General features: G+C 60.4%; 3 protein-coding genes across 3 annotated transcripts in view; 1 reads left to right on the forward strand and 2 right to left on the reverse strand.

Annotated features, from left to right (window-relative positions):
* The window catches only part of LOC116500210 (tenascin-X-like), a 45,388-nt gene extending 40,412 nt beyond the window's left edge, over window positions 1–4,976 (forward strand). The window contains exons 37-43 of the mRNA XM_032205124.1: window positions 1,052–1,176; window positions 1,554–1,686; window positions 1,851–2,002; window positions 2,988–3,084; window positions 3,265–3,426; window positions 4,189–4,352; window positions 4,823–4,976. Coding sequence (XP_032061015.1) covers window positions 1,052–1,176; window positions 1,554–1,686; window positions 1,851–2,002; window positions 2,988–3,084; window positions 3,265–3,426; window positions 4,189–4,352; window positions 4,823–4,903 — 914 coding nt within the window. The 3' untranslated portion in view covers window positions 4,904–4,976. The remainder of the gene's footprint in view (window positions 1–1,051; window positions 1,177–1,553; window positions 1,687–1,850; window positions 2,003–2,987; window positions 3,085–3,264; window positions 3,427–4,188; window positions 4,353–4,822) is intronic.
* Window positions 1–23,130, reverse strand: part of LOC116500231 (zinc finger protein 208-like) — a 437,615-nt gene that overhangs the window by 226,120 nt on the left and 188,365 nt on the right.
* CENPA (centromere protein A) lies at window positions 10,477–12,777 on the reverse strand. Its single transcript, XM_032205125.1, has 4 exons — window positions 12,678–12,777; window positions 12,483–12,583; window positions 11,037–11,114; window positions 10,477–10,611 (listed from the first exon to the last, which is right to left on the reverse strand). Exons 1-4 carry the CDS (start codon window positions 12,775–12,777, stop codon window positions 10,477–10,479), a joined length of 414 nt encoding a protein of 137 aa, XP_032061016.1.

The raw sequence follows: 23,130 nt of genomic DNA on the forward strand, positions 1-23,130 counted from the left end.
CCTGTATGGGATGTGGGGGCGGAAACGTCTGGGCCCCATCTCCACTGCTGCTGTCACAGGTGAGAGTGGCTGTGGGCCCTTTTCTTGTCACATTTCAGCACTCAGTGGATGTGGCAGGGAAAGGCCAAATGGGATGGGTGCGTTCCAGTTTGGAGAGAGGAGCAGATGGATGAAAGTTGGTTGCTTGTATGACTGTCTGGCAGCTTTGGGGGCTCTATGGATGGGTGTATTTTTAGGTGGTTGGCTGGATCATGGCTTTACAAGCAATAGGAACAAGTTCTTGTGCTCGTTGGTTGACTGATTGAGGGATGATTTCAGGCAAGAGCAGAGAGATTTGGAGAGCTAGAGGTTGACGTGTGGAAGATGGAGGGACATATATTTACTTGTTTGGACGGTTGGGTGTATGGATGGATGTAGGATGCATGGATGGCTCTGTAATTATTTGATTGAATAGTTGGTTGAATGGAAGGACGGACAGACAGATGGACAGATGGACAAGCTGTTGAATGGTTGGGTCGGACTGTGGCTCCTTATGGGATGGATGGTGTGATGAACCCATTTTTTTGGAGGGAAGGATCAACTGAAGCATGTACAGGCAGATAGCTGGTTGGATTTGTGTTTTGCCGGTAGAATAAATGAATTGGAGCCATGGAGGCAAAGTTCAGTGGAAGGGTGGTTTCAGGAAATGATGGTTGGTAAAAGGTGCATGAAAAGATGGATGGCTGAGGGGAAGATGGAGAGAGGGAAAGAGGGAAGCAAGGAGGTAGGGAGCGAGGGATGGAAGGAAGGATGGATGGAAGAGTCCCTGGATGCTCCCAGAGGCACTCTGTGTGCGGGGTACTGTGGATGGGAGTCACTGGGATACTACAAGGGGTCTTCGGGGTGGAGACCATGGGGGTGTCTTTGGGGTCAGTGGGAGCTATGGTGGTGAGAGGGTGCTGTGGTGACCCTTGGGGGAGTACAAAGGGGGTTTGTGGGGAGAGTCAGTGGGAAGGTCTACGGGGGGCTGGGGGGTTGGTGTGGGCCTCAGTGGTCACCATCTCTTGTGCAGGTGCCCCAGGGACCCTGTGGGTGGGGTCCCTGTGGCCCCGAAGTGCTCGTCTGCACTGGGCGCCCCCCCAAGTCCCTCCTGATGGCTACATCCTTGTCTACGGCCCCCCTGGTGGCCCCCTGCAGGTAATTTCCCCAAACACCCCAAAACCTCCCAGCCCCGTGAGACTCCAGTAATTCTTGTGAGACTCCAGTATCCACTGGAGACCCAAATAACCTCACGGGGGACCCTTATACCACCCTGGGGAACCCAAGAGCACCCCCACACACACCAGGCACACCAGTAACACCCTAGGAACCCTACTGGTACCTCCCCAGTGTACCTCTGTTCACTCCAGTATTCCTTGTGGTCCCCAATACTCCTTTACAGCACTCCAGTACACCTTCAAGGCCCACCCTATGCTCCCTGGATACCTAAAAGACCCCCCATGCAGCCCCTATAATGCTTCTAGGGACCCTAGAAGCCCCCTGCACCCCCCAATAACCCTTCCCCACACAAACAGACACTGCAGCTTCCCCCTGAGGCAACATCGAAGGAGCTGTGGGGCCTGGAGCCCATGGGCCACTACTGGGTGCAGTTGCAGAGCCAGGGGTTGGAGCCGGCCCCCGTGCCCCTCGAGGCCACCTTCGACACCCGTGAGTTGGGCAAGTGGGTCCCTTGAGGGTGGGGTGTTGGGGCCAGGGGGATCCCCAGGTACTTGGATGCCTTACAGGTGGACATATTTGGGTCCCTCGACCCCCTGGGTGGAGGGTTCTGGAGGTACCTCACCTGGTCCCCACATTTTGCACCCTGTCCCCAGCGCCCCTACTCCACCCGTACCCCCGGGACTGCGTCGAGGAGCAGCTCAACGGACCAAGGCCTTCACGCGAGGCCCTCATCTTCCTTGGGGGGGACCGACAGCGGCCCCTGCGTGTCTTCTGCGACATGGAGACCGATGGCGGCGGCTGGCTGGTGCGGGCAGGGGGGCAGTAGGGGGCATTGGGGGTGTCAGGGGACGTTCTGTGGGGAGCAATAGCAGGAGGTACATCTAGGGAGGTAATGAGGCCAGTGGGTTCCCTGACAAATTTGGAGAGGTAATGGGAGGAGGGGCAACTGGGCTCACTGGGGGAGCATTGGGGGTATCTGGTGGGTTCTATGGAGGATATTGTGCAGGGGTCTGGGGGGCAATAGGTATGGCCCTGGGGGGTGCAATTGTGGGCATTTGGGGTATCTCGGGAGGTTCTGTGGGATGCAGTAGGGGGGGAGGGAGTAAGCAATGGGGGGGGGCTGGCAAACCTGGAGCATAATGGGAAGGGCCCGTGGAGCAACTGGGGTCATTATAGGGAACTGGGGGGGCTGGGAGGTTCAGTGAGGGGCATTGAGGGGCCTGGGGGGCAATGGGGGGCAGTGAGGGGGTTCTATGAGGGGTAGTGGGGGTATCTGTGGTCCCAGGAGGTCCAAGAAGTACACTGAAGGGCATTTAGGGGTAAATGGGTAGTGGGTGTTCTCTGGGGGGCAGTAGAGAGGTTTGGGGGACAAGGGGTGTCCTGACAGATCCGAAGGGGTAACTGGGGGCAGAGGGGGTGTCCTCTAGATGGTCTTTAGAGGGCAATGGGTGGGACTATGGGGTGCACTGCGTGTGGGGGGGACTGAGGTCAATGGGGGTCCCTGGGGGTGCCCTTGGGGGACAGTTGGGGGTCACTGAGGGGCGTTATTGTGGTCTTCTTGATGTTTCTATGGGGGGCAGGGGGAGAACTGGGGAGGGATAATGGGTCTGTGGCAGATCTGGGGGTGCAATGGGGAGTCCTGGGGAGCAACAAGGGTCCGAGGGAGCCTAGATAGTCTCAGGGTGCACTGGGGAAGACCATGAGGGGCAATGGAAGGAGCTGGGGGTTCCGGGGGAGGTAATGGGAGGTGGGGGTGGGCAGGGGGGGTTCCTTTGACTCTCCACTCCCAGGTGTTCCAGCGACGCATGAATGGGGCCACTGATTTCTGGAGGGGATGGGAAGAGTACGCCCACGGCTTTGGCAACGTCTCCCAGGAGTTCTGGCTTGGTGAGGACCACTGCATCTGGGGGGGGGACCCAGGGTTCTGGCAGGGGGACAAAGGCACCCAAGGGGACCCCAGGGGGACACCCAGGTGGCCCCAGGTGGGTCTCCAGGGGAGGGACCCAGGTGTCTGGGTGGCCCTGGGTGGGCTGCAGTGGCTGAAGACCCCAAGGTGTCTGGGTGCAGGGAACGAGGCGCTGCACGCGCTGACGGCGGCTGGCCCCACGGAGCTGCGGGTGGACCTACGGACGCCGCTGGACGCCGCCTTTGCCCACTACCGTGACTTCGCCGTTGCTGGCCCCGAGGAGCACTACCGCCTCCACCTCGGCGCCTACAGCGGCACCGCCGGTGCGGGGGGTTCCTGGCCCGTGAAGGGGCCGAGGGTATTTGGGGGAGGGTATTGGGGGGTCCCCTGGGGCATTGGGAGGGCCCTAGGGGAGGGCTGTTGGCCCATGGGGAGGGTTTTGGGGAGCCCTGTGGGAATCGCGGGGGTGCCTTGGCCCATGGAGGTTCCCTACAGAAGGTCTTAGAGGAGTCCTTTAGCCCATGGGTGTCCTTAGGGGAAATCTTTGGGGGGGAGAGGGTGGGGTCCTGGAATAGTGATGGTTTATGGGGGGTGTGGGGTATGGTGGTTTGGGGGAAGCTGCCCTTTTCCCATATAGCAGCAGCATTTGTGGGGAGGTCTTGAGCATCCACAGGCCATAGAGGATTCCTGGGAGAGTGTTGTCTGGGGGTTATTGAGGGCCTCTTGACCCATGGGAGGGTACCTAGAGGAGGCCTTGGCAGGGGGAGGTCCTTTTGCCAATGAGAGGCAGTCCTTGGAGTGGTTTTGGGAGTCCATGACTCATGGGTGGGGGGGCTTTGGGGGCCTAGTACAGATCACCAGCCCATGGGGTGGTCCTGGGGAGTCCCTAAGAGGTCTTGAGAGTCTTTGGCCCATGGTGCTCCCTGATATGGAACGTAGAGGTCCCTGGGGGGCTGTGACTTATCCTGGAGGGGAGTGGGGGGGTGTCTTAGGGAACATCTTGTGGTTCTCTGACCTGTTGAGGGTGTTCTGGAAAGCTCTCTGGGGGTACTAGAATCTCCAGAGTGCTAATGTGAGTCCCGCAGGGGACGCAATGTCCTACCACGCTGGCAGCCCCTTCTCAACGCGGGACCGTGACCCCCGGCGCCGCCCCCGGCCCTGCGCCGTCGCCTACACAGGGGCCTGGTGGTACCGCAACTGCCACTACGCCAACCTCAATGGGCGCTATGGTACCCCCTACGACCATCAGGCACGTTGGGGGGGATGTAGGGGTGATGGGGAGGGGGTATCGGGGCCATAAAGGGGGGCTACGGGCACTACAGAAACAGCAAAAGAGGACTTGATGGGGTCTATAAGCCTTGGGGGGCTACAGGAGACATAGAAGGTAAATATGGGATTTCGCATCTATAGGGATTGGTGCCCTATGGGGAACGATGGGGGCCAGGAGCTCTTTGGGGGACTATGAGGGCCATATGGTTATGCACACCTCTGAGGTCCTACAGGCCTTCTACAGAGTGCAAGACACCATACGGGACCCCTCCTGCCCCAGCTCCAGATCTCCCCTGTGTGGGCATGGGGCTTTATAGGAGGGATAGGGCCTGGGGCAGGGGAGTGGGTTCTTCAGGGCTTCAGTATGGTGCCCACAGGCCCTATACGGGTCTGTAGGGCCCCTGTAGTATGCTGACAAGTCCTGACAAGGCCCCATCTCACTCTCCCCAGGGCATCAACTGGTTTCCCTGGAAAGGTTTCGAGTTCTCCATCCCCTTCACGGAGATGAAGCTGCGGCCACAGCATGACTGAGAGCACCCAGAGAGGAGGCAGGGCTGCCAGGGGCAGTGGTGATGAAGCCTTTATGGGGTCAATAAAAGCTGCGAGCAACCAGCAAGCGAGCCCAGGCTTCCATGTGTCCCCAGGCATCGGGGCTCAGGGGGTGGGGGGCTGGCAGGGCACAAGGCGCACGCAGAATGGGGGGCAGCGCAGGACGGTGCCAGCTGTCACCCCCAGCTTGGGCAGGGCACCAGGCACCGGTGGTTCCAGGCGGAAATGATGAAGGATGTGGCCCAGGAAAACAAAGAGCTCAGCTCGTGCCAGTGCCTCACCCAGGCAGGATCGGGCCCCGCAGCCGAAAGGTACCAGTGCTCGCCAGGGTGCCCCTGGCTCCAGGAACCGCTCTGGAGGGGGAAAATGAGCGGGGAGGGAACCCACCATGAGGGCCAAGGACACAGATGTCCAGGCTGGTGATCATCCCAACAGCATCAGATACCCTGGCAAGCAGGGAGGGCACCCATCTCTGGGGGCTCGGGGGATCCAAGCATCTGGAGCAGGGACCCAGGTGTCCAAAATGGGCCCAAATGTCCAGGGAACTTCAGGGTCCACACGTACCTGGCAGGAATTCGTCAGGGCGATGCCAGGTCTCAGGGTCGTGGTGGGCAGCGAAGAGGTTGGGGATGACGATGGAGCCAGCTGGCACAGGGACACCCCCAACACTAGAACAGGACAAGGTGCTGCTGGGATGGACTGGGACAGACTGGAGCCTGCAGAGTCCCAGTAGTATCTACTGCCACCTACTGGGACCATCGGGCTTTACTGAGCCCTACTGGAGCTCTCCTGGTCTACACTGCAACCTACTGGGCTCTACCAGGTGCTTCTGGGTTTTATGATGCCTTTTGGGCTCTGCTAACCCATACTGGTCTATACCAGTCAATACTGGTCTGTACAGACCTATACTGGTCCATACTGGTTTCTACTGGCTGTACCTGGTGTGGCGGCGTGTGCAGTGGGGCAGGGCCAGGGGTGCAGGTGGCCGCAGGCGCAAGGTCTCGGTGATGGTGGCGCGGAGCAGGGGCAGGCGTCCCATGTCCCCCACCTGGGGGGTGCCTGTGGGGCCCAGCTCCTGATGCAGCTCTGCACGCACCCGCTCCTGCACCTGGGGGGGGGGACGACACATGTCACGCCATGTCATGCACAGCTGTCCCTCATGCACGTGACATGGATGCGATGCATGTGGCACCTTGGGACAGTGCAGGGGTGGTGGTGATGGCCATGGGAGGGGGTCATCAGGGACACCCAGGACGTGGAACCCTCCCCAGGACCGGACCAGGGACACGGTCATGACGTAGATGTGGCATGCGTGCAGCACCTCAGGGCAGTGGTTATGGTGTGGGGGACACGAGGGATGCCCAGGACATGGGTGGGAACACCCTGGGGATGCGAGACCCGCCTGGGGATATGGACGTGAGCGTGACACGTGTGGCACTGCAGGGTGGTGCAAGGGGACAGTGATGGCCACGGGGATGAAGACATGGGATTTGCAGGACACTGGATACAGACGTGAGCATGCAACAATATCCCCCCCCCCCCACCGGGACCTGCATGGGGACACGGACACAGATGTGACATGGAGGTGGCACCTCAGGGCGATGCAGCAGGAAGGCCACGGCCCAGGCCAGGGCGGCCGCTGTCGTCTCAGTGCCACCGATGAAGAGGTCGACCAGGGCCATGTGCAGCCGATCGGGGCCCAGCGGCCCCCCCCGGACACTGGGGTCCTCCCCCAGCAGTGCCCCCAGCACAGTGTCCTCTGGGGGTGACGCGCAGGCCTAAAGGGGGACACGCGTCACCTCCCTGAGTCCCCTCACCGGGTTCCTCCTGCCCCGGTCCTGTGTCCCCATCCCACCTTGTGACGCTGGATCTGGGCCTCCACGAAGGCGTCACGGGACTCCACCAGGCTAAGCAGCCGCCGCAGCCCTGGGTTGGGCAGCACCTGGGACCGTATGGGGCCCGTAGGCACCCCAGGGGCCACAAAGAGCCCCCAGGACCCTATAGAGCCCCCCCACTTTGCACCACAGTGGCTATATAACCCCTTCCAGGTGCATATAGGCCCTATAGACCCACCCCGGTCACACAGTCCCTACAGACTCTCTCAACCCTGTGTAGACCCCTTAACATCTCCCCCAAAGTCTTACAGACCATTTAACCCCCTCCCCAGCCCCATACAGACCCCCCCCCCCTCAACCCCATATATAACTCCCATCTCCACACAGACCCTGTACCCTCCCACACCCCCAGCACCTCCCCAGATCCTATACAACCTCCCCAAGGCCATATAGCCACCTCAGAGCCCTGCACAGGCCCCTCCACACCTTCATATATACCCTACAACCCCTCCAGGGCAATATAGTTCCTCCCCAATATAGTCTCCCACATCTGGGCCCTATAGCAGCCCCAAATCCCATCCAGACCCTACAACATCCCCTCCCATGCCCTTCTTCAGTCCAACACACACCTCCCCCAGGCCCCCGTAGATGCCATAAACCCCGTCCCCAGAGCCATACGGGCCCTGTAGGGCCTGGCCCCACGGTGAGGCTCACCCGCAGCAGTGGCAGCAGGTCGAGCACCCGGACGCTGGCCCTGCCCCACACCTCCAGCAGCTCCATGACGCAGCGGGTGAAGGCCCGGACCTCGGCCTCAGGGGGCATCTGTGGGGGCCCAGATGCTTTGGGTCACCCCCGTAGACCCCTGGGTCCCCCCCAAGGACACCCAAGTCCCCCAGGTCCCCTCGAGTGGCACCCAGACACCTGGGTGGCCCCCCGGGCCCAGAGAGCCCCCACCCAAAGGTGCCCACCCCAAATGCCTTAGGGCCACCTGGATGCCCCAAAAGGGACACCCGGGTCCCTACCAGGTCCCCAAAGACGAGGAGGCAGATGGTGCTGCAGGTGTGGAAGGCGAACGCCTCGAAGACGTCGACGGGCACCCCCCCATAAGAACGCAGGTCCTGGGGGGGGAAAAAGGGGGTCACCACGGGGGGCTGGGGAGTGCCTGGGGGGACATGGGGCTTCACAGGGGGTTGTTGGGGTGATCTAAGGAGATTTTGGGGTCACCAGGGGTATACTGCTAGCCCTAGGGGGTATTGGGATACCCAAAGGTGGTAGAGGGGAGGGGATCCTACAAGGGGATTGGGGTGCACTGGGGTAATATAAGGGGACCAAAAGGGTTTTGGGGAGCCCCAAATGGGTAAGGGGGGTGTCCCAGGAAGTAATGGGGTGTGCTAGTGGATATAGGGGACACCAAGAGAGAAGAGGGGATCATGGGAGGATTTGGGGTCCCACAGTCAGGTATTGGGGCATATGTAGGGGCTATTAAAGGGGTCTGGGTGATAAAGGGGAGTACTGGGGCATACCAGGGAGGTACTGGGGAGCATAAATGGAGCATTGGGGAGCCCCAGGGAGATTCGGGGATCCCAGAAAGGATATTAGGGACACCTACATGACAAAGTGGTGTCTCAAGAGACAATAGGGCTCCCTGGGGGGTGCGGTACAAGGAACACCCCCCTATTGGGGTATAGGGCTGCCCTAAAAGGATAACGAGGGTCCCATAAAGGCTATCGGGTGGCCCCCAAGGGATTACTGGTATACCACAGGGACCCCCTGATCAGCTATGAGGTGCTGGGGCTGATTTTTGGGGGCACCCTGGTGCAATTTGGGGGTCCCAGGGTTGGTTTGGAGTTCTGGAAGGGGATGGGGGGGTTGTCCCCAGGTTTGAGGTGCTTTATTTTTTTTTTTTTTTTTTTGGGGGGGGGTCCCAGGTTTGGGGTACTCACCTGGCAGAACGCCTTCGCCTGCTGCGCCAAGAGGGGCTCGAGTCGCCCCTGGGCCCGGGCCAGCGCCCCCCGCGTCGCCCCCCGCTGCTGCTGCCACCCTGGGCACACGTCCCCCAGCGCCAGGTCCTGGCCCCCCCGCGACACCAGCCCCCCTGCACCACACCTGCGTCACCACCGCCACCCCCCAGCACCCATGAGGACCCCCCTGCCTCCCCCCCACCCCTCAAAAAACCCTGGAGACCCCTAGGGACCTCCCCCCACCCACCAGACACCCATAGGACCCCCCCCCAGCACCCCCCAAACACTGACAGAGACCCCTCCCCAGACACCCTTGTGAGGAACCCACAGCCCCCCCACCCCACAGGACACCCCCCAATACCATAAGGTGCCCCCCCCATAGGCCCCCCCAATACCCAGGGCCCCCAATACCATAAGGTGCCCCCCCACAGGGCCCCCCCCAATACCCAGGGAACTTTGGGGTGCCCGACACAATCCCCCCAGCCCCATAAGCTCCCCATAACCCACCTGCACCCCCATAATTTGGGGAGGGGGTGGCCCCAGTGCACCCCCCCAGCCCACGTGGGACCCCCCCCCATACCCAGGTAACTTGGGGGGCGCCCAGCGAAGTCCCCCCAGCGGCGAGCGAGAGCCTCCCGGATGGTCCCCACCGAGCTCAGCACCAGCACATCTTGGGGGTAAGGAGGGGGGGAGGGAAAAAATAATGGGGGGGGGGTCTGGAGGGATGTGACCCCCTTGGGGGGGGGGGGGGCAGAGTCCCAGGATATGGGGGCTTGGTGGTCCCAGCCCTCCCAATGGGCTCAGGGACCCCCAAATCAGGGGGGGGAATGGGTGCGGGGATAGAAGGGGGGGGGTGGTCCCAAGAACAAAATGGGGGGGGGGCAAATCAAAGGGTTGAGGGGAGCAAAGGGAGATTTTAGGGGGGGGGGAGGGGATCCCTTGCAACCCCCCCCCCCCCCCCCAACTCTTATTGGGCCAACGCTGGGGTGCAGGTAGGGGGGGTGCAGCCAAAATTTGGGGGTCCCAGGAGGTGGAGGCTGGGGGGGGGGGGGGCAGATTTAGGGTCCCAAGGCGGGTTGTCGGGGGAAGGGTTTTTGAGGGGGGGGGGATAGTGGGGTGCCCCCCCTTCCACTCACCGTGGCCCCCCAGGCGCACGCGCAGGGCAGGCCCGTGGCGGCGGGCGAGGGCGAGGAGGTGCTGTGCCCCCCGGGGGTGCAGGAGGTGCAGGGCCCCCCCCCGGGGGGACCCCTCCCGCGCCCCCCCAAAAAGGAGCAGGAGCAGCAGGAGGAGCAGGAGCAGGAGCAGCAGCAGCGTGGCCGCCATCGCCCCTCGATGCTGGGGACTGGGAGGTTGGGGGGGGGGGGGGGAACACTGAAAGCTCCTCCCCCCGCCCTTAGTATTTGGGAAGTGAGGGGGGGGGCAGATCCTTTTTGCACACTCCCCCCCCCCGTTGAATCTCCCTCCCAAAAAAAATAAAAAAAAATTTGGGCTGCTCCCCCCCCCAAAAGAAAAAACCTTCCCATGGGGTGGGTGCTGCCGTGGATGCCCCCCCACACCCCCAAATCATACTTGGGTGCCCCCCCCCCCCCCAAATCACACTCGGGTGCCCCCCCCTCACCACCCCCCCCACCACCACCAGGTGCCCTTGAGCCACCCATTTAAGACAGGGGGGAGGCAGCTTATGAAAAAAAGGGGATCGTTCCTTTATTTTAATAAAGGGGGGGGGTCTATGGGGTGCGGGGGGGGGGGGGCCACACGCTCAGATCCCCCCCCCATCCAGCCCCCGCAGGCGCCGGGCCAGCTGCAGGTCCTTGGGGTACAGGGTGACCCGGCGGGCGTGCAGCGAGCACAGGTAGGCGTCCTCCAGCAGGCGCACCAAGAAAGCCTCCGCCGCCTTTTTTTTTGGGGGGGGGGCATCAGGATGTGCCCCCCCTATATCCCCACCCCACCCTGGATATCCCCTTTCTCCTTCAATATACCCCCACCTGCAAGAATTCTCCCCCCTCTCCCCTCAGGGGCGCACCCAAGGGGTACAAATCGCCCCCCCCCACGTTCAATGCACCCCAGAAACCAACCCCCCCCCCAAAAAAAAACAAAAAAACAAAAAAAACCCACAAAGGTATGGGAAAGGAGCAAATTTAGGGGGGTTACAGCCCCCCCCAAACCCTCATGGGTGCCTGACACCCCCCCAAAGCAGCAGGACCCCCCCAAATCCATCAGGCACCCCCACGTCCCCCCCCCCCAAAGTGAAAGACACCCCCAAAATGGCCAAGAGGTGACCCCCCCCCAGCACCCAAAGTTGAAGGGTGCCCCCCCCACCTCTTGTAGGGCCAGCAGTGCCATGGCTTGCCACTGGTAGTCCACCCCCCGCGTGAAGAGCAGGCAGATCTCCCGCACCTGGGGACAGGGGGACAGCGGGGGGGGGGGGCATGGGGACACGGGGGGGGCACGGGGACACCGTGGGGGGTGTGGGGACACCGCTGGGGGGGGCACGGGGACATGGAGGGGGGACCCGGGACACCCCAGGGATGAGGATATCGCCCTGGGGGTGTCACCACACAGGGACATGGGGACAGGGATATTTTTTTTTAGGGGGGGGGACATGGGATAGTGATAAATGAGGTGCCATGGATGGGAGGGGGGGGTGACAAGGACGCGGGGGGGGACAAGGACGTGGGGGGGGGATCCTGTCTCAGACAAGGCCACCGCGTCACTTGGGGGGGGGTCAGGGGATGTGACAAGGACATTTGGGGGGGTGTGGGGGGGGACAAGGACGCGGGGGGGGCACAGGGGGGACTCAGAGGGTCTGGAGGAGGGGGGGAGGTGCTGAGGGGCTGGGGGGGGGCTGGTTTGGGGGGACCTGGGAGGGGGTCACGGGGGGAGGGTTTGAGGGGGGGGGTCGAGGTCCCTGTTTGGGGGTGTCGGGGGGGGATCCCAACGGGGGGGGGCTGCGAGGGAGGGGTTTGGGAGTCTCGGGGGGGGTCCCGGGGAAGATTTGGGTGTCCCTGGGGAGGTTTGGGGGTGTCAGGGTGGTTCTGGGGGGGGGTTGGGGTTCCCGGGGGTGGTTTGGGGGTCTCAGGAGGGTCCTGGGGTTGTCCCAAGGGTGGTTCAGGGGTCTCGGGGGGGGGTTAGAGGGGTCCCGAGGAAGATTTGGGGGTGTCAGGGGGGCTTGGGGGGTCCCAGGAGACTTCTCAGGGGTCGTTTGGGGATCCCAGGGGAGCGTCCCGAGGGGGGGGGGGGTGTCCCGGGGGTGGTTTGGGGGTTCAGGGGTCTTCCAGGGAAGATTTTGGGGGTGTCAGGAGGGAACTGGGGGTCCCAGGGGTGGTTCGGGGGTCTCAGAGGGGTCCCGGGGGGGTCCTGGGGATAGTTTGGGGGTCTTGGGGAGGGGTCCCGAGGAAGATTTGGGGGTGTCAGGGGGGCTTGGGGGTCCCGGGAGATTTTTCTGGGGTCTTTCGGAGATCCCGGGGGGGTGTCCCGGGGGGGGATTTGGGAGTCCCGGGTGAGTTCCGGGAGGGGTTGGGGGTCCCAAAGGGGTCCCGGGGGTAGTTTGGGGGTCTCGGGGGGGGGGTTAGGGGGTATTGGGGGGGGTCCCGAGAAAGATTTGGGGGTGTCAGGGGGGCTTGGGGGTCCCGGGAGACTTCTCGGGGGTGGTTCGGGGATCCCCGGGGGGGTGTCCCGGGGGGGTTTGGGGTTCCCGGGGGTGGTTCGGGGATCCCGGGGGGGTTGTCCCGGGGGGTGTCCCGGTGTGGGGGGGGGGTCTCTCACCACACGGCAGAAGGGCTGGCGGCGCAGCAGCAGGTTGGTGGTGCTCTGATACTTGCGGATCTCCCTCAGCGCCAGCTGGCCCGGCCGGTACCGCCGCCGCCCTGCGAGAGGAGACGACAACCGGGGGGGTCACACCGGTGACACCGTGGGGGGGGGGGGGGGACACCGGGGGCGACGCTCGGGGCTCGCACTCACGGCGCGGGGGCGAAGGCGCCCGCGGCCGCCTCGGGGAGCGCCGGGGGGAGACCGGGGGGGAGCCGCGGCGCCGGGGGGCGCGGTCCTTGGGGCGTGGCATAACGTGGGGGGGGGGGCGTGGTGACGTCACGCTCGGGACCCCCGCCGCCACCGCCACCGCCGCCGCCGCCGCCGCCGCCTCCCCGTTCAAAGCTCCCGCCGCGAAGCGGGGACGTCACATCCGGCGGGGCAGAGCCGCTCTGCGTCCGCCCGAGGGCTCGTCTCGATGGTGGCTGGGAGGACCGCGGCTCGTTTGCATAAATTTGCATCCTCCCCCCCGCAGTGGCGCTGCTCCATTGGCTGGGGGCTCAAGGGGCCGGTACAGCTCTGGAGGCCCCGGTTGTGGCCCCACGTACTCCCAGTGGATCCCAGTTGCTCCCAGTTGGCCCCAGTATGATCCCCACTATGCCCCCACTATGCCCCAGTATGGTCCCAAATGCTCCCAGTTGGCCACCAAATGGTCCCAGCTGGCACCAATTACTCTCCCAGTTTGATCCCAGTAGGACGCAGTGTGGTCCCAGGCGCCCCAAGTTGGCTCCATTGCGATCCCCGTAGATCCCAGATGCCCCCACCAAGGATCCACCTGCCTGCAAAATGGTTCCAGGTGGCCCCAGCATGGTCCCAAACGCTCCCAGTTGGCCCCCCAATATGGTCCCAGTTGCTCCCAGCTTGTCCCCAGCAGGTCCTAGTGGTTCCCCATTGTTCTCACTGTGGTCCCAGTTGCTCCCTATTCACTCCACGGTGGTCTCAGTTGCCTCCAGTAGGTCCCAGTTGCTCCCAACTGGCCCCACCATGGTCCCAGCTACTCACAATATGGACACAGATATGTCCAGCTTGACCCCAGTATGGTCCCAGTTGCTCCAACTTCACTCCCAGTCAATCCCAGATGACTTAACTGTCATCCCAGTTGACCCCAGCGTGTTCTCAGTTACCCTCAGCGTAGTCTCAGAAGTTCCCAGTTGCTCCCAGTGTGATTCTAGCCCACCCCAGCAAGGTCCAGTCGCCCCTTTGTGGTATTTAAATGCAAAATATGGTGGGTGAACAATCGGCAGACGTGTCAGGCTCAAAGGATTAGAGTAAATGAAGTTACATTAGGCTTGCAGCCAGACACTAGTGGGGATCTCCAGGGCACCGTTTTAGGGCCAGTTCTCTTATCCCGCTCTGCTCGGCCTGCTGCAGCCTCGCCTCGAGCACTACGTGCAGCTGTGGGCACCGCAGCAGATGAAGGGCGTGAAACTGTGCGAGAGCCTCCAAGGGAGGGCTATGAGGACGGCGAAGGCTCTGCAGGGCAAGGCGTGTGAGGAGACGGTGTGCTGCAAGACGCCTTCCCAGGCAGCAAGGCCTCAGGACACAAAGCACCCAGGAAATGCCACTGCCAGACTCCATCTTCCTGCGCAAAACTTTATTTGGCACAGTCCTGCTGCTGCATCTTGCATAGATGTGCTCCAGAGGAGGGAACAAAGAGCCCCCACAGGCTGCTCATGCTCAGCACCAGGCACAGAGCAAGGATCAACCCCAAACTAGGAGGCAAAGGTGGCCTGCACTGGCCAGCAGCACACGGTGACCACATCCCTTGCCCTGGAGCCTGAAAGCAGTGCAAGCAGAGGGGAGAGGAGCGTGGAGAGCTGCTGCAGCCCCTGTGCTGCCCGCTGGGCTCAGATTCAGGGTGAGACCCGTGGGTGCCAGCAGGGCTTGTGCCCCAGCACAGGAGCCGTGTGCAGGGCAGAGCCCAGGGGCTGCAAGGGGCCTGGCCCCTGCTTGCAGCATCCCAGCCCTCCTCCAGCAGCAGGGAGGAACACAGGAGAGCCCCTGGCCCCACTGCCCCTCATTCCTGTGATGCTCCTGCAGGATCAAGGAGAGGTGTTTGAGGAGTGTCTGGAGAAGGGCAGGAAACCCCCAGGGCTGGGGACAGGGTCTTAGAGGTGCTGTCCCTCAGGCACAGTTGAATTCCCCATGTCCACAACTGGAACCAGGGGCGGATGCTCTCCCCATTGAAGGAGGCTGCTGTGAAAGTGAAGATCTCGACCCCATTGTCAGCGTTGATAAAAGACACCTGCTGCTGGGTACAGTCCAGACAGACCCAGATCCTTGTGGGGACAGGGGACAGGGACAAGGGGGTGCGAGGAGATGTGAGAGACTTGAGCTGCCCGTCATAGTACTGCACAGCCCAGATCCCTTCTTCAGGGCTCCTTTTGAAATACCCCTTTCTCTCCACAGATGCCCTGACCACCCCCACAGCCCACCAAGAATCCTTTAGCTGCTCTCCCTCCACCTCCACCAACCAGCAGTGCCTCCCCTCTCTAAACTCCTCACGGCCCAGCACACAGCACCAATAGTTAAATCTCTCTGGTGTGTCAGGCACCTGCTGCCATTCACTTTTCCATCTCACACTACTGTTGTCCTGAGACAGAACAAGCATGGGATGAGCCGTGTCTGGATCCAGGGTCACCTTCACTGCAGGGACAGAAGGAGCCAGGCCATCAGGGGCAGAGCTCAGCCCTGGGCAGGCTTTCCCCAGCTCGGGGCCAGGAGCTGCCCCACGGGGCAGGAGATGGGGCACCTCTTGGCTCCTCAACATGCCCCAGCAAGGGCAGGAGAAGCACCGCAGAGGGCAAACCAATGCACACCTACCTGTATTGTGAGGCAGCAGAAACTTTCTCCATGCTGGAAGAAGAGGGGAGAGCTGGTTATAGCCCTCAGGTGGTGCTCATAGCTCTCACTTTGACACTGTTTTTTTTTTTTTTTTTTTTTTTCTTTTCTTTTTCTGTTTGTTTGTTTGTTTTTCTTTTTTTCTGTTTCGAGAGTGAGACTTACCCAGCTCTGCAGCTTGTTCATCTACAAACAAAAGAGAAAAGCAATGAATCGATGAGAGGGGTCAGTTTCTCATCAATGACTGCTACAAACCAAAGATCCCAAATTACTTCAGTTGTGGGGGGGAAGAGAGACTCACCCAGTCTTGCATCTTTTTCCTCTGGAAAAGAAAAGCATAAGGAATGCATGATCAGAGGGAAAAAACTTCTCATCCATTGTCTACACTGCAAATTCTTCCAGTTCAGGGATGGACACTCACCTATCTCTGCAGCTTGTTTCGCTGGAAAAGAAAGAGAAAAGCAATGTTTGTTCAGAGAGCAGTATGCGTGTGGGAAGACACCAAATGCCTTCTCTTTGGGGAAGGAGACTTACCCAGCTTTGCATCCTTTTTCGCTGCTATAAAAAGCAAAAGGAATGAATGGTCAGAGTGGAGAGACTTTCACCCCATTCCGGCTGCCATGGGTAGACCCCAAATTCTTTGCTCTCATGCATGGGCACAGACCACCTTGCTCCCAGACTTGTAGTGACCAGACTAACAACGACCAAGGCCCAGCATTTTGCAAGTCTTGTAGCATTAAGGACAGACACTTGTGCAGCTCTCCGCACCGTGCTAGCAAAGCACAAGTGGATGGGAATGGGGACGGGTGGAGGACGTCCCTGTCCCAGAAGTGTCACTGCAGAGCGGGGCAGCCCCACAGCTCGCTCCCCGTCCCCACCTTGATCCCCGTTCCTTTCAGCCATCCCGGCCGTGTCCCGTGCCCAGGGCAGCCCCAGCCCCAGCACTCCCCACTCCCACCCCAGGCTCCTGCTGCTCCTCCAGCACCCCCGAGCCACCAGCACACAAGCCCCCAGAGCCCACCCAGACCAGGCCCAGGCCCTCCCGCAGGGACACCACTTCCCCAGGGGCTGGGGGCAGGGACTGCAAGGACTCACCCAGCTCTCGGCTCTGTGCCGCTGAAAAGCAAAGGCGGAGGAACAGGTGGTGAGCAGAGCAGCTTGGTTGCTGGGTGGGAACATGTGCAGGGGGGCTGCGCCTTGCCACCAGCCCCACGCTGCAGCCATGCCCCCTGGCCTCCCACCCAAGGCCCCTTGCTCCAGACCCATGCGGGTCCCTGCAGAACACCTCCCTCCGCTCCATCCCTGCACTGCCAACTTACCTTGCTTTCGAAAGAGATAAACACCCAGGCCAATGGACACAGCCAAAAGCACGAGGACCAGAGCCAGAGCCACCATCCAGGGCTGGGCGTTGTGGAAGAAGGGACCTGAGAAAAGGCACCAGGAATGGGTCTGTGTTTACATTGCCACAGGTGGAAGAGCAAGACCCAGACTTCTCCTGGGTCGGGACAAGTGCAGGGGCCAGGAACACCTCATCCTGGCTGTGCCATTTGTACCTGCAATGTGCAGGGAAAATTTCCTCTCCTGCTGGAGGCGGCTGTTCCTGACCACACAGGACAAGGGCCCCTCCACACTCCCGGTCATGATGACGGCGCCTTCGATTTCAAAGAACCCCTCCTGGTCCTGGGAATGTGTCTGGGGGTCCGAGGGCAGGTGCTGCCCACGAGCATCCCTCCACAGCAGCTGTGGCAGCGGGTACCAGCCAGCCGATCGACACAGCACCCGGACGCCTCCAGCCTCGTAGCCCCCGAGGTAGAGGTGGGGGTCAGCGCCTGTGGCTGAGGGAAGAGCGTGTGGCTGGGGCTTGACTTGGGGAGGGATTGAGTTCCAAGGCAAAGACCCCATCTGCTCCTATGCCAGACACAGCCCAGGACAACCACAGCCCCAGGGGCTGGATGCTCTCTGACCATGCACTCACCCTCACCACGAAACCACCTCTGGTGCTTCTGGACACAGAGAGCATGGCTGCACAATGCCAGTGGCACCAAATCACCCTGTAAACCCAGGTGCCAAGTTCCAGGACCTTCAGGCAGCGTCTCTGCACAAAGCCATCCTGGTTCAAGAAGCCTCGAGACTTCCTGACAGTGTCTCAGGTCTCTCCCAGCACAGAAAGCAAAAGTAAAGCAGACGTCTGGCTGCTCAGAGGACTCTGTGATTCTCCCTGTGTGCTGTTTGGTCCCATTGCTGACACAGCTGAAGGTGCTGCTCAGCAGCCTGTGCCCAGTGCCCTCACCATATTATGATTCTTGTCTTCAAGAACACCAGTGAAAACTGACAAAAATATCCAGGGAGCTCTCTCCCCAAATATTACCCCCACATCCATGGGCATGCTCCATGCTGTGAAACAGCTGAAACATTCAAAGGACACGTAAACTCTGCCCTGGAAGCATCACCCCAGCCACTAACCTGACACCTTCAGCTCCACAATGGCTTCCTCATAAGTATCAGCATCTCCCACAGTGCAGACGTACTGGCCATCATCAGAGGGTCTCAGCCCTGTGATTCGCAAGTCCAGTCTTCCAGCAGAGAGACCATCTCTGGACAACTCTGTTCTCCCAGAATATGCCTCCATTTGATCCCTGTACAGGTCCTCTCCACTGCGGTAGTGGTGCACTGTCTCAGAGATATGGTCCCGGATCCACCTGACCTCCAAGCTGCGAGCATCGCGTTGAGGGGACAAGTGGCAGGGCAGCACGACATCCTGCCCCACGGTGGCAGTGACAGGGTGTCCTGGTCCCACCAGTCTGAGCTGGGCTGGGCAATGGAGAAGGGCACAGAGAGGAGGTGAGATTTTGCCATTGTAAATTTAGGGTCAGTGAGTGACAAAGGGCGAGCTGTGTGTGAGTTGGTGCGTGCTGCATCCCCTGTGTCCCATTGGAGACCAGCAGAGAAATAGGAAAGGGAGAGGGATGACATGCAGGAGAAGGAGGTGTGCTGGGAGTGGGAGCCCTCTCTGCAGCATTCAGGCAGGTGAAGGAGACACAGAGAGGGCAGCCAAGGTAGCGCCCATATTGTGTGAAAGAACACAAGTGAAAGTGAAACCCAGCTGGGGCCAAGCTGTGGGCTTGTGTCCCCCCTGCCCCACAGCAGCAAGTCTGCATGCACAAGTGGGAGAGCCCCCAGCAGTCCCGCAGGATCCTACCTGAGCCCAGCCGGAGGAGGAGCAGAGTGATGAGGGAAGTCAGGAGGCCCCTGGCATGGCCGGTGAGGCTGGGGTGGCCGCAGCCCCAGGGGAGCCCCATCTCAGAGAGAGGTCCCCAGGGGGGCAGACAGCCCCCCAGGGGTTCTTCTCCCAGAGAGCCCCACCAGGAGGGAGATCCCTTACGACACCCAGCAGAGCTGCAGAAAGCACAAGGCTGCGCCCAACTTTCCCAACCTTTGCCCAGTTCCTGGCTGCAATAACCCTCCTGGAGCAACTGTGCCCCTGGGGCAATGTCTGGGGAGCTCTGCAGGGCTGGCACCACCATCCCATCACAGCTGGGTGCCCAGCCCAGGGCCTTCAGCCAGCATGAGAGGCTTGTCCCCAGGAGGGGCCTATCCAGAGAAACCCACTCTCTGAGCTCGTTCTTCTCCACCTGTCTAGAGGCTTAGGTGAATAAAGAATGTTTCTGTCTGCTGGAAGAGATTTCAGGCATTATGGAAGGACTGCAGAGGTACTGTTTGCCTTTGTAGGGAGAAAATTCATATGGCCAAAGCTCAATTTGAATTGAAGCTGCACAGTACTCTGAGGGGCAATAAAATGGATTATTATTTTTTTAAACTATCTTAACAGCTAAAGTAGGATTAGAGAAAACATTGGCCTGTTTCTTGATGGGGGTGCTCAAACTAAGGTCATCGACTTCACAGAGATGTTTAATGCTTTCTTTGCCTTCAACACTGATGATGGGCTGTGGGATCCCAGGTGCCCTGAGCTGGAGGACAGTGACTGCAGGAATACTAAAGTCCCAACAAACCCCGAATTTGTGTTGGATTTGGTGCTCTAGATGGATGCATTCAAGACTATAGGGCCTGATGGGATTCATCCCAGAGTACTAAGAGAACTGGCTGATGTCATCATGCGTGGCAAGGCGTGTAAGGAGCGGCTGAAGGCGCTTGGCTTGTTGAGCCCAGAGCAGAGGAGACACAGGGGAGGCCTCGTGGTGGCTCACATCTTCCTCATGAGGGGAGCGGAGGGGCTCTGCTCTCTGGGGACAGCGACAGGGCTTGAGGGAACACCATGGAGCTGCCACTGGGTGGGGTCAGGTGGGCTGTTTGGAAAAGGTTCTTCACCAAGAGGGTGGTCGGGCACAGGAACAGGTTCCCCAGGCACGTGGCCATGGCCCCAAGCCTGCTGCAGCTCAAGGAGCATTTGGAGAGGGCTCTCAGGCACAGGGTCTGATTTTTGGGTGGTTCGTGTGGGGCCAGGAGATGGACTGGATGGTCCTGTTGGGTTTCCTCCAACTGGGGCTTTTCTTTGATTCTGTGATCTAGGGCTGAAGGCTGAGAGCACCTTGGAGGACTTCCAGGAGGACTTCCAGGAGCCGGTGATGCTTCCTGTGGGCATACCCTCTGCAGAGCCTGTGTGATGGGAGGCTGTAAGCTCTTTGGGTGGCTCCAGGGCAGGGCCATGACCCAACTGGGACAAGTGGGTTCGTGGCACCAGCTGGGGAACTGGGGGCAGCTGGAGCTTTGGTTCCTCCTGGCTCTGACTCCCAGGACCAACACCAAGGAGACGGTGTGCTGCAAGATGTCTTCCCAGGCAGCAAGGCCTCAGGACACAAAGCACCCAGGAAATGCCACTGCCAGACTCCATCTTCCTGTACAAAACTTTATTTGACAAAGTCCTGCTGCTGCTGGGCCTTGGATACATATACTCCAGAGGAGAGAACACGGAGCCCCCACAGGCTGCTCAGGCTCAGCACCAGGCACAGAGCAAAAATCAACCCCAAACTAGGAGGCAAAGGTGGCCTGCACTGGCCAGCAGCACACGGTGACCACATCCCTTGCCCTGGGGTCTGCAAGCAGTGCAAGCAGAGGGGAGAGGAGCAATAAGAGCTGCTGCAGCCCCTGTGCTGCCCGCTGGGGCTCAGAGGCAGGGTGAGACCCGTGGGTGCCAGCAGGGCTTGTGCCCCAGCACAGGAGCCGCGTGCAGGGCAGAGCCCAGGGGCTGCAAGGGGCCTGGACCCTGCTTGCAGCATCCCAGCCCTCCTCCAGCAGCAGGGAGGAATAAAGGAGCAGCCCCTGGCCCCACTGCCCCTCATTCTTGTGCTGCTCCTGCAGTACCAAGGAGAGGTGTTTGAGGAGTGGCTGGAGGAGGGCAGGAGGCCCCCAGGGCTGGGGACAGGGTCTGGGGGGTGCTGTCCCTCAGGCACAGTTGAATTCCCCATGTCCACAACTGGAACCAGGGGCGGATGCTCTCCCCATTGAAGGAGGCTGCTGTGAAAGTGAAGATCTGGACCCCATCGTCAGCGTTGATAAAAGACACCTGCTGCTGGGTACAGTCCAGACAGACCCAGATCCTTGTGGGGACAGGGGACAGGGACAAGGGGGTGGGAGTAGATGTGAGAGACTTGAGCTGCCCGTCATAGTACTGCACAGCCCAGATCCCTTCTTCAGGGCTCCTTTTGAAATACCCCTTTCTCTTTACAGATGCCCTGGCCACCCCCACAGCCCACCGTGAATACTTTAGCCGCTCTCCCTCCATCTCCACCAACCAGCAGTGCCTCCCCTCTCTGAACTCCTCACGGCCCAGAACGCAGCACCAATAGTTAAATCTCTCTGGTGTGTCAGGCACCTGCTGCCATTCACTTTTCCATCTCACACTGCTGTTGTCCTGAGACAGAACAAGCATGGGATGAGCCGTGTCTGGATCCAGGGTCACCTTCACTGCAGGGACAGAAGGAGCCAGGCCATCAGGGGCAGAGCTCAGCCCTGGGCAGGCTTTCCCCAGCTCGGGGCCAGGAGCTGCCCCACAGGGCAGGAGATGGGGCACCTCTTGGCTCCTGAACGTGCCCAAGCAAGGGCAGGAGAAGCAACTCAGAGGGAACCCAGTACACACCTACCTCTATTTTGAGGCAGCAGACACCTTGTCCATGCTGGAAGGAGAGGGGAGAGCTGGTCACAGCCATGGCTGGTGCCCAGTGGGTGTGGGCAGGGTGAGGGGCCAGCCCTGGGCTGCTCTGTCCCAGCTGCCCACCCAACCCTGCACATTGCCTTGGTGTTGCCCTTGGGCTTCAGCACCGGGAGACTTACCCAACTCTGCAGCTTGTTCATCTACAAACAAAATAGAAAAGGAATGCATCGATGAGAGGAGTCAGTTTATCAACAATGACTTCTACAAACCAAAGACCCCAAATTCCTTCAGTTGGGGGGAGGAATAGAGACTCACCCAGTCTTGCATCTTTTTCCTCTGGAAAAGAAAAGCATAAGGAATGCATGATCAGAGGGAAAAAAATTCTCACCCACTGTCTATACTTCAAATTCTTCCAGTTCAGGGATGGACACTCACCTATCTCTGCAGCTTGTTGCACTGGAAAAGAAAAAGAAAAACAAAAGCAATGTAAGGTCAGAGGGGAGTATGCCCGTGGAAAGACACCAAATGCCTTCTCTTTGGGGAAGGAGACTTACCCAGCTTTGCATCCTTTTTGGCTGATATAGAAAAGCAAAAGGAATGAATGGTCAGAGTGGAGAGACTTTCACCCCATTTCTGCTGCCATGGCTAAACCCCAAAATTTACTCTCATGTATGCGTACAGACCACCTTGCTCCCAGACTTGTAGTGACCAGACTAACAAAGACCGAGGCCCAGCTTTTTGCAAGACTTGTAGCAGTAAGGACAGACACTTGTGCAGCTCTCTGCACCGTGCCACCAAAAGACAAAGGGAAGTGAATGGGGACAGGTGGAGGACGTCCCTGTCCCAGAAGTGTCAGTGCAGAGCGGGGCAGCCCCGCAGCTCACTCCCCGTCCCCACCTTGATCCCCGTTCCTTTCAGCCATCCTGGCCGTGTCCCGTGCCCAGGGCAGCCCAAGCCCCAGCACTCCCCACTGCCACCCCAGGCTCCAGCTGCTCCTCCAGCACCCCCGAGCCACCAGCACACAAGCCCCCAGAGCCCACCCAGACCAGGCCCTCCCACACAGACACCACTTCCCCAGGGACTGGGGGCAGGGACTGCAAGGACTCACCCAGCTCTCGCCTCTGTGCCGCTGAAAAGCAAATGCAGAGGAACAGGTGGTGAGCAGAGCAGCTTGGTTGCTGGGTGGGAACATGTGGAGGGGGGCTGCGCCTTGCCACCAGCCCCACGCTGCAGCCATGCTCCCTGGCCTCCCACCCAAGACCATCCTAAGGCCTTTGGCATCCCCAGGAGAACATTCCCTTCCTCCTCCTACGCACCTCCCTGGGCCAGGGCTCAGCCCCGCTCCACACCCAGGGGGGTCCCTGCAGAACACCTCCCTCTGCTCCATCCCTGCGCTGCCAGCTTACCTTGCTTTCGAAAGAGATAAACACCGAGGCCAATGAACACAGCCAAAAGCACCAGGACCAGAGCCAGAGCCACCTTCCAGGGCTGGGCATTGTGGAAGAAGGGAGCTGAGAAAAGGCACCAGGAAAAGGGCTGTCTTTACATGCCTGGGATTAGAAAAGCAAGACCCAGACTTTTCCTGGGTCGGGACAAGTGCAGGGGCCAGGAACACCTCACCCTGGCTGTGCCGTTTGTACCTGCAATGTGCAGGGA

Source organism: Aythya fuligula, chromosome 33 (assembly GCF_009819795.1).
Source record: "Aythya fuligula isolate bAytFul2 chromosome 33, bAytFul2.pri, whole genome shotgun sequence".
Lineage (NCBI taxonomy): Eukaryota > Metazoa > Chordata > Aves > Anseriformes > Anatidae > Aythya > Aythya fuligula.

What these genes read in the sequence shown, in the direction of transcription:
- CENPA (XM_032205125.1), bottom strand. Translation starts at nt 12,777, where the DNA reads ATGCCACGCCCCAAGGACCGCGCCCCCCGGCGCCGCGGCTCCCCCCCG. An exon ending in GGCGCCTTCGCCCCCGCGCC is followed by an intron (nt 12,584 to 12,677) that starts GTGAGTGCGAGC and finishes CTCCTCTCGCAG; the next exon opens with GGCGGCGGCGGTACCGGCCG. An exon ending in CACTGCTGGCCCTACAAGAG is followed by an intron (nt 10,612 to 11,036) that starts GTGGGGGGGGCA and finishes CCAAAAAAAAAG; the next exon opens with GCGGCGGAGGCTTTCTTGGT.